This window comes from Alosa alosa, chromosome 11, assembly GCF_017589495.1.
Source record: "Alosa alosa isolate M-15738 ecotype Scorff River chromosome 11, AALO_Geno_1.1, whole genome shotgun sequence".
Classification (NCBI taxonomy): Eukaryota; Metazoa; Chordata; class Actinopteri; order Clupeiformes; family Clupeidae; genus Alosa; species Alosa alosa.
The window spans coordinates 15,057,926-15,067,925 of NC_063199.1; the positions used below are offsets into that span (position 1 = coordinate 15,057,926).

Sequence of the window (10,000 nt, forward strand, 5' to 3'; positions counted from 1 at the left end):
GAATTTAAGGATGTTCCATGGGGGTCAGTAAATCAGACAGCAGCGGTGGGGTCAGGGGGTTAAACTGACACTATCGTTTCACTGCTAGAGACCTTACATCTCTCTAATTACTCTCACTCTCAGACAACCTCTCGCAATTAAAACAACCCTGCACACACTTAAAATACACACTCACACACACACACACACAAAGTGTTCACACTCAAATACATAGCAAGCAGTCACAAAAAATGCAGTTACATACACACACACACACACACACACACACACACACACACACACACACACACACACACACACACACACACACACACAAAGCCTGGGACCCAAAGGCAAACAGCAGTTCAAAGTGGGAATATCATGTGCGCCTGCTGTTGGCCTGCCGGGACTGGGACAGTGCCCGCATCCACACACACACACACACACACACACACACACACACACTCCACACTGCGCACGTACACATACACACACACACACACACACTCATGGGCTCATGCACTTCCACCCCCTTTAACACACGCCATCTCACTGTTCCTGGCATCGGGCACAGACAACACATACACACACACAGATACAAACACACAGTCAAGAAATTCTCATCTTGAGGGGGAAAATGCTTTATAAACAGCTGACCAGCGAGATCAATTCAGGAAAATCAAATATTGAATAGAAAAAAGCTGCCAACAAATGAAAGGAGATAGCTTTCTCTGGCAGCCAGCGGAGCGATTTGGGACAGGGTCCCAGGTGACGCATTAACGCAAAGCCTGGATCCACCAGTTTGTGTGTGTGTGTGTATTCACTCCATGCTGACCTGTGTCCTGACAGACACAAAGCTGCACTATACTGCTACGATGCTATTAGGGGTCAAAGGTCATGGCCTTAAAGGGGGGAATTAGTTTATTGACACAATAAGACCTGACAGTTTATTAGATGGCCTTTGGCCAACATTAGCCCATCTCTGCAGCCTGTTTACTCCGGGAGTGTGTGTGTGTCTGTGTGTCTACTTCAGCGTTCTCTTGGGGGCCCTTGCAGATCCATCTATCTGGCCAATCACTCTCACACCACCAGTGCTAAAACACAGGACACACACTTCTTCAATCTTACACACACAATCAGGGCACACGCACCCGCACGCACACACACACACGTATACAGCTCACCTCCGACCCCCAGGCCCTCGCGCTGCCGCTTCACAGCCCTTTAATCATGTGAGAGGACGCCTGTGTCTGACCTCTAAATAAGAGTTAGAGCCGGCGGAAACACACCACTTAGACAGGTCAGTCGCTGCAGCCCAGACACGGCTGGACACCTCATTTACGGTATGAGGGTGGTCAGTCTGTGGCTGGGTCTGGTGCGGACTGACAGGGGAACGGCCAGGAAAGGACAATGGGTCAAGATGAAGCCCTGAAAGGTCCCTGATCCCTCCCTCTCTCTCTCTCTCTCTCTCTCTCTCTCTCTCTGCCTTCTCTCTATCTCTCCACGTTGCTTCCTCTGTATTTTTCCCCCACTATCTCCTTTCATCCCTCTCTTTCTCTCCCTTTCTTGCCCTCTCTACTCTCTCTCTTGTATCACTCTCTCCCTCTGCCCCAGGCCCCCTCCTCTCTGACCTGCTGCTCCATGGTGCCGGGCTGAAGGAAGGTGACCAGGTCGATGGAGAGGTATCCCAGGATGCCCCTGTCCAGGCAGGAGGAGCGGCAGGGTACAGAGAGCACAGTGGAGACCTCAGGGACAGGCAGGGCGATCTGGGGAGCGGACGAGGAGCCCAAGACCTCCAGACCGCTGGGGCCGTGCAGCTGGTCACCGCAGCACAGCACGCACACCTCGCCAGCCGGCTGCACCAGCAGGTCCACCGTCAGGCACGTCACACTCTCAGAGGGCGGGTAGGCCTCAACCACCCCACCTGATGGAGAGAGAGAGAGAAGAGAGAGAGAGAGAGAGAGAGAGAGAAAGTAAGAGAGAGAGAGAGAGGTCTAACACTGCTTTATTAACCCAGTGTTTAGGTATTTAACCACTGCAAAACAATAACATCCCCAATGGAACATCCCCAATTACACAGCCTCAATGGAAAAACATACAGACCATGTAAGCATACAGAGAAGAGAGAGAGAGAGAAAGTAAGAGAGAGAGAGAGAAAGTAAGAGAGAGAGAGAGAAGAGAGAGAGAGAGAAAGTAAGAGAGAGAGAGAGAAAGTAAGAGAGAGAGAGAGAAAGTAAGAGAGAGAGAGAGAAAGTAAGAGAGAGAGAGAGAGAAGAGAGAGAGAGAGAGAGAGAAAGTAAGAGAGAGAGAGAGAGAAAGTAAGAGAGAGAGAGAGAGAGAGAGAAAGTAAGAGAGAGAGAGAGAGAGAAAGTAAGAGAGAGAGAGAGAGAGAGGAGAGAGAGAGAGAAGAGAGAGAGAGAGAAAGTAAGAGAGAGAGAGAGAGAGAGAGAAAGTAAGAGAGAGAGAGAGAGGAGAGAGAGAGAGAGAGGAGAGAGAGAGAGAAGAGAGAGAGAGAGAGAAAGTAAGAGAGAGAGAGAGAGAGAGAGAGAGAAAGTAAGAGAGAGAGAGAGAGGAGAGAGAGAGAGAGGAGAGAGAGAGAGAGAGAGAGAAAGTAAGAGAGAGAGAGAGAGAGAGAGAGAGAGAGAAGGTCTAACACTGCTTTATTAACCCAGTGTTTTAGGTGTTTAACCTGCAAAACAATAATAACATCAATGGGAACATCCCCAATTACACAGCCTCAATGGAAAAACATAATACAGACCATGTAACTTCTCCTAAATCGAGATAAAGACAAATGGAAAACAAAGTCAGCTCATCAATATATATCTCGAGTGAAGAGTCAGGTCAATGAGTCAGACAAATAAACCGATATCTAAAATCTCGTCGGCGTCGAATAAAGATCGAGAGTCAATAATAGGTCGTCGTGTAGATCGAGGATGTAGCAGATAAGTAAAGTAACGAATAAAGTTGTGGCAGATAGAGAATGCATTAGCAGATAAAGAATCCTGCTAAGAGTCGTAGCAGATAAATGGCTTGAATAGGAAGTCATAACAAAGTAAGTAACTTGAATAGAGGATTGTAGCAGATAGAAGTTGTAACAGATAAATTAAGTAGCAGATAAGTTGTAGCAGATAGAAGTCGTGGCTTGGAATAGAAGTCATTAACGAATAGTCATAACAAAATTAAATGGCAGATAGAGGATTGTAGCAGATAAGTGCGTGAATTGACCAGTAACGGGCTGGGAGATGGGCGATGGTCTGACCGTATCTGAGAAAGTGGTCCAGGAACTGGGCCCAGGTGGGGAACACTGTTGTGTTTGTGGGTCGGGCGTGCCGTGCCAACAGCTGAGGGACCTCCTCCAGAAACGTATTAAGAACCTCTTCCTGCACATACACACAGACACACATTACGATTATGTGTTTTTTTGTGTGCATGTCAGTCTAAAAGACAAATGTAACTCTCAAATGTGTGTGTGCATGTGTTGTGTTGTATTGTGTTGTGTCAGCGTGGGTGATTGACAGCCCATTATCCCCACATCACAGTGGTCTAATGGGTTTAACCTGCAGCTATAGACACCACACCTGCCTCCGATACCAGCCCTGTGAACCCTCCTACACACACACACACACACACACACACACCCCTGATGAGCAGGACCACACGCAGATCAATCAGCCAATCAATCAGAAGTTGCTGCTGATCAATGGCGCTCTTGTTTCTGTGACTAGGGAACGCCATCACGGCTGGGCCACTTAATTATTCTGTTAACTGCTGAGTTTGACTTGAGGCTCTCAGTGTTGCTCTGAACCTGTTGATGATAATTGAGAAGAGGCTGCTGCTGCTGCTCTCTTTGAGCACAGATGAACAAAACACACACACACACACACACACACACACACACACACACACACACACACACACACACACACACACTGTTTGTGTCTGTGTAATTAATCTGATCAGAATAACTAAAACTGGCCTCCAACTAAAGATGGCTGGCCCTAATTGTATTGTTTACAGTACTGTATGAAAAGGATTGTCTGGTTGTTTGGTCTGATACGGTGGGCAGTGCAACACCTTCATTTAGTTGATCTGTGAAAAGGCACTATCTGTGAAAGGATGGGGAAACTGGATGAACCCTTCTCGTCTTTTTGTTGACAAAAAAAAAGATTGCTCTGAGTTTGAGAGGAGAAGAAAACAGAAGCGGTTGAATTAACTCCATTTGAGTGTCAACACTGTGAGATGAGCCAAACACCCAGATCCATTTAAAAACAAAACAAAAGAAACCAAAAAAGAAACAAAACAATATAAAACACAAGAGCAAGAGGGAGCATCTTGTCTTTTTTTTTTTCCTATCTTTTGTTGTTTCCTTCTCACTGGTTCTCATATTGTGAGACAAGGAGAGGAGAGGAGAGGAGAAGAGATGAGAGAGAAGAGAGGAGAGGAGAGAGTCTAGGGAGAGACAGATTAGGCCGTTTTGATATTCCAGTCATGAAACAGCCATCATCATATTCAAGTAGTGTAAGAAGCGAGGTCAATCGCTGCACAGTGGTCCTTGACACAAACCATAGGGCACACAATAGTGCATTAAAAGTGTAAAAACAAAAGCGGCCCCATGGTTCCCTCGGACTGAGCCTCTCTTGTGAGTTGTAGCCGCATCAGGAAGAACAAGCGAGAGTGAGGGCAGGGGCGGAGGGAGAGAGGGAGGAGAGGGGGAGACAGAGGGGGGGAAAGAGAGAGAGAGAGAAAATGAGGCGCCTTGCGTGGTGACATTTGGACTTAAAACTGGCGAGGCGGCGGCTATCACGAGGGGATGTGTGAGCCTCACATAAAGATGAGCTATCGGACGATAAAGAAAACTGATATGTGGGCCTCTGCTCGCCGGCTGCCACCGCACACTATTATGGGATGCACAAACTAAATAAATCAGACGCACTCTTAAACAGTGTGCAGCCCATGCTGAAGTGCGGGATGCGGCGTTAGTGCCATCGGAATCTATGAGGCAGCAACATGGCTGCCATTCAGGAGGATAAAAGCAGCAGTAGTCAGGAAGGGCTGTTTCTGGAGCAGTGGAGCCCACTCCTCCTCTCTTCTCCTCTCCTCCTCCTCTCCTCCATTCCTCCCTCTCCTCCTCTCCTCTCTACTCCTTTCTCCTCCTCCTCCTCCATTCCTCCATTCCTCCTCTCCACTCCTCTCTTCTCCTCTCCTCTCCTCCTCTCCTTTCTCCTCCTCTTCTCCTCCCCTCCCTCCTCTCCTCCATTCCTCTCCTCTCCCTCCTCTCTTCTCCTCCTCTCCTCCCTCTCCTCTCCTCTCCTTCTCCTCTCCTCTCTTTCCTCCTCCTCTCCCCTCTCCTCTCCTCTCCTCTCCTCTCTTTCCTCTCCTCTCTCCTCCTCTTTCCTCTCCTCTCCACTCCTCTCCTCTCTCCTCTACTCTCTTCTCTTCTCCCTTTCTCTCCTCTCCTCTCCACTCCTCTTCCTTTCCTTTCTCTCCTCTCCTCTCCTCTCCACCCCTCTCCTCTCCACTCCTCTCTTCTCTCCTCTCCGCTCCCTTTCTCTCCCTCTCCTCTCCACAGCAGCCCTGGGAGATGGAGAAGAGCTGCTAAGACAAAGGCTCCTAGAACAGGAAAACTAATCTCTAATGACCAACTATAGCAGGAACAGCATAGCATCATCACAAACAGTGACAAATTTTTTTCAAATGTGTCAATTGATACAATTACACACAGACCCAAACAAGATGAAAGCTTCTTGTGAAGACTCAAAGAAATGTTTCCATCTTGTTTTATTATGTATTATTTTTTTAGAGAAATTGTCAGTGTCTTATAGGCTTAAATGTGTGTGTGTGTGTGTGTGTGTGTGTGTGTGTGTGTGTGTATGTGTGTGTGTGTATGTGTCTGTGTGAGTGCATGTAGGTCTCTATATGTCTCTATCTTTGTGTGTTTGTATTTGTAAGCGTGAGCACAAGCATGTGTGTGTGATTGTTTAGTGTGTAATGCTTTGCATATAGCTCCATCCACTCTTAAATGGTCTGGGACCCCCTGCGTCTTTAACCTCTGCCCTGGAGCGGAGAGTTAAAGGCTCCGAGTGGGCCTCCCCAGCCTGACCCCCCCCCAAGGCTCCCTCCTCACCCTGCCTCGGGGCATCCTGCCTGGGCATTATTCTCCCCGACCACAAGGGACTGCGGCTATTCTCTCCTCTGCATCCGAGCCGGCTCTCCCAGCACAATCAATAATTAAACAATCTGCACACCGCTTGGCGAGTGGCGGGGGAGCCATCCTCCTGCCCTGCTGCAACCAGGGACGACGATGACCTGAGATATTATGGGATGTAAGTGCGTTGCAAACACACGGCTCCCCGGAGAAGCGCTTTTAGAGCCTCTGACATACAACCGTGGACGACGGGGGATGAGAAGCTTCGCTGAATCATTACAGTGTGCGGTCCAGATAATTAGTGTCGTGAGAGCCATTTGTAAAGTTTACGACACAAACACAAACTGTACCGTTTTTTTTTTTTACAAACACGCAATTCGACAGATGCAGACTGCCTGCTTCCCACTGCTGTCACCGTGATTAAGATGTCTCTGTGCAACACACACACAAACACATTGGTCAAAGTATTACTGACTCTAATGTGTCTCTGCCTACATACTCAATCTAAACCAGTGCTGGAAACATTAAGAATAATAATAAAATAAAAACTGCAATCTTCCTATTTAAGTGACTGTGATCATGAAGATGAAAAGCAAGACACTTAGCACATTAAATATTCAAAGGAGCTGCTGTTTCCTAGCAAACAAAAGCAAGACCACAGCCATCTCACTCATCACCATTTGGATTCAGTGAAATGAAAACAATCTGGAGCAAAGCTTGGGAATGAAAAAATGGACTTTGAATGAGAGAGAAGCTGCAGAAAATGGATGACATGAAGAGGTCACCTCTGCGCCCCTGTCTTTGTTGGCGACTTGGTGGAGGCTTTTCAGAGATGGCGGCGCTTGAGAGAGAAAAAGAGACCCGTTGCAGCATTGTGTCCATATGGCCCTGGTAGCCCGGGGTGGGGGAAGGTGTTGGACCCCACCCCCGTCCATTGCACTCTGGCTGGGAGCCCAGGTGGTGAAGAGCCCCCTATTAAGACCCTCAGAGCCAACGCCATTATGGAACCCAACTGGACTGGGCCTCAACAAGCATTCTCGCCTCGCCACTGTCACTGTCACTAGAGCCATCTAACGCATTACACACAACACACACACACACACACACACACACACACACACACACACACACACACACACACACACACACACACACACACACACACACACAAGTGCACAAGAGACATTCAACTGCAGACACTCATACACACACCCCTACACATTAAATGAACGGCCACACAGACAATAAAGACACACACACACACACAGTAAAGCGTATAAATGTGTCAAACACCTCTACGACAAATAAATAAAACAGAACAATGAACACACACAGACCACAAAGTGAACAAAACAAACAAAACAAAGCAAGCTGAGGTACACACACACACACACACACACACACACACCTCCAGGTCAGTGCAAAATGAAAAGCTCCAAAGGTAAGAGTGTTGGTACACCCCCACACATAATGATTAGCCCATAATTAGTTGACACAAGGCATACTGTGCAACAGAGAGACGCAGTCATTACCTCGTGACAAAAAATCAAAGGTTCCTGTGCGAGCCAGTGAGGGAGGCCCTGCTGGCCCTGAAGCTGTGGTTGATTATTACTACACTTATCGAGTCAATGCACCTCTCCCTGCCAGGCATACAACATCCACCACGACACAATCATAGCAAACATTAAAAGAAATAGAGGCATTAACAAGCATTAGAAAGCACTTCAAAGTGCCAATAATGTGTTCACTGGGCACCAAATAGCATATTGCCTGGCCACGTCGCATTGTGTGCAGGTGCCTATATCAGGTGGGTCAGTAGCTCATCAGAGTGACCTTGGTCACTCGCTGTTCCAGCCGGACATTAAACACAAAAGGGGAGAGCTGTGGTGCAAGTGGCATCATCACAACCACACCGGGGTCCATGCGCCCATGGAGGCCCTGGGTTAAATTTTCTGGGTCATTCCCAGATCCCTGTGGTCATTCTCCGGTCCCACCACCGCCTCTCTACACAACTCACTTCCTGTCAATCGTCACTCTCCTATCATATCCTTATCCTGATCATAATCATATTCAAACAAAAATATTTTTCAAATGAAAGCATGTTAGGCATGCAGACAGATCACCATGCTCTGATGATAAACAGCTGAACAGGTCTCTGATGCTCAGAGAATATCATTTTAAAAGGGTCCAATCAGGTAGGTACGGTGTAAGCTCACGGGCTAGTCTACCCATTTGTTTTGCTTCATTAGCGAGCAGAACTAGTTGAAGACAGAACAGAGTGTGCCACGGGCATGGATCTACACTGGGCTTGGCTCCTCATTCCTCCCCTGGGCTTTTCATGATGCCTAGACTCGGAGTGCACGGAGTTCAGCTGTAATGCTTGGTTAACCACTCTGTCATTGCGTCTGCGTCTGCGCTCAATGGGGCATACCCAAACTGACACACACTGACTAAAGAGGCTGAGCTGAGCTAAATTAGCATGTCCTCCCTACATATTCAGGTCTGAGTGAAATAAATGGACAGGAACACACAGTACAACAGGACCCTTCATCTCACCATCAGACAGGTTGGGGCCTATTATTAAAGACATGTAGGTCTGCTGCTGACACCACACACACCGTAGGTTTCATTCAGTCTTCAGTCAGAGCTGTTTGTAGGGTATTTATTAGTCAGATACTCCTCTGACATGAGCTCAGACGGCCCTGAACAGTCTGCCCTTAGGGGTGTGTTAGCATAATAAACCTTCAGAGATGAGTATCTGACCTGATGCCCACACCCTCACACACACTCTCTCTCTCACACACACACACACACACACACACACATACCTATGAGGTGTGTTAGCATTATAACCCTTCAAAGACGAGAGTCTGACCTGAAGACCTCGTGATGAGTGAGACTGCCAATTCAATGGTACATCAAAGAAAGAAAAGTACACTTAATCCAACTGAGTTGAAGAACTTCAGACCCGTCTCCCTTCTTCCTTTTTTTGTCAAAGGTTTTGGAGAAAGCGGTCTTCAAGCAAGTGTTTGACTTCCTTTATCAGAATAACCTACTAGATCCTACAGTATGCTGTCTGGTTTCAAGAGTGGTCATTCTACTGAAACTGCTCTTCTGTCTGTGACTGAAGCATTGAGAGTAGCTAAGTCCTCTGCTCAGTCATCAGTATTAATTCTACTAGATTTATCTGCAGCCTTTGATAATGTTAACCATGACATTATCCTTTCTACACTATCTGAACTGGGAATTTCTGGGAAAGCTCTTGACTGGTTTGAATCTTACCTTAAAGGGCATTCTTTAAGCGTGTCTTGGCAGGGACAGGTATCAAAGTCTCATGACCTCACCACAGGTGTGCCTCAGGGATCAGTATTAGGGCCCCTGCTTTTCTCTATTTACACCACTTCCTTAGGTGTGACCATTCGCTCCCATGGATTTGACTATCATTGCTATACTATGCATGCCTTAAGGATATTTCTTTTTATTAAGTTTATTAAGCGTTTCTTATGCGTTATGGTTTGTATATTATAGTATTTATTTATTTTCATCAGGCTATTGATTGAATTGACATTGTTTATTATTGCTGTTCTCTTTGGTGTAGTCTTTAACCAACTTTAAATTGTTTACTGTTAAATTTAACTATTGTTTGTATGTCGCTTTGGACAAAAGCATCTGCTAAATACCATAACCATAGCATCATGAAACACTGCACACAGTACATTTCAGTATTCAAATATCAAATCACAAACATTAATTCGTTCACTTACAGAGCTGTATAAAATGGTTTGGCGGTGGGTTGGGTGGGTAATATGTCCTGTGGTGTACAGTGACTGTGGACACACACACACACACACACACACACACACACACACACAC

General features: G+C 46.8%; 1 protein-coding gene across 1 annotated transcript in view; it reads right to left on the reverse strand.

Moving 5' to 3' along the window:
• The window catches only part of iqch (IQ motif containing H), a 35,411-nt gene that overhangs the window by 9,824 nt on the left and 15,587 nt on the right, over positions 1 to 10,000 (reverse strand). The window contains exons 15-16 of the mRNA XM_048257578.1: positions 3,242 to 3,362; positions 1,611 to 1,903 (exon numbers count right to left, since the gene is read on the reverse strand). Of these exons, the coding sequence (XP_048113535.1) occupies positions 1,611 to 1,903; positions 3,242 to 3,362 (414 nt within the window). The remainder of the gene's footprint in view (positions 1 to 1,610; positions 1,904 to 3,241; positions 3,363 to 10,000) is intronic.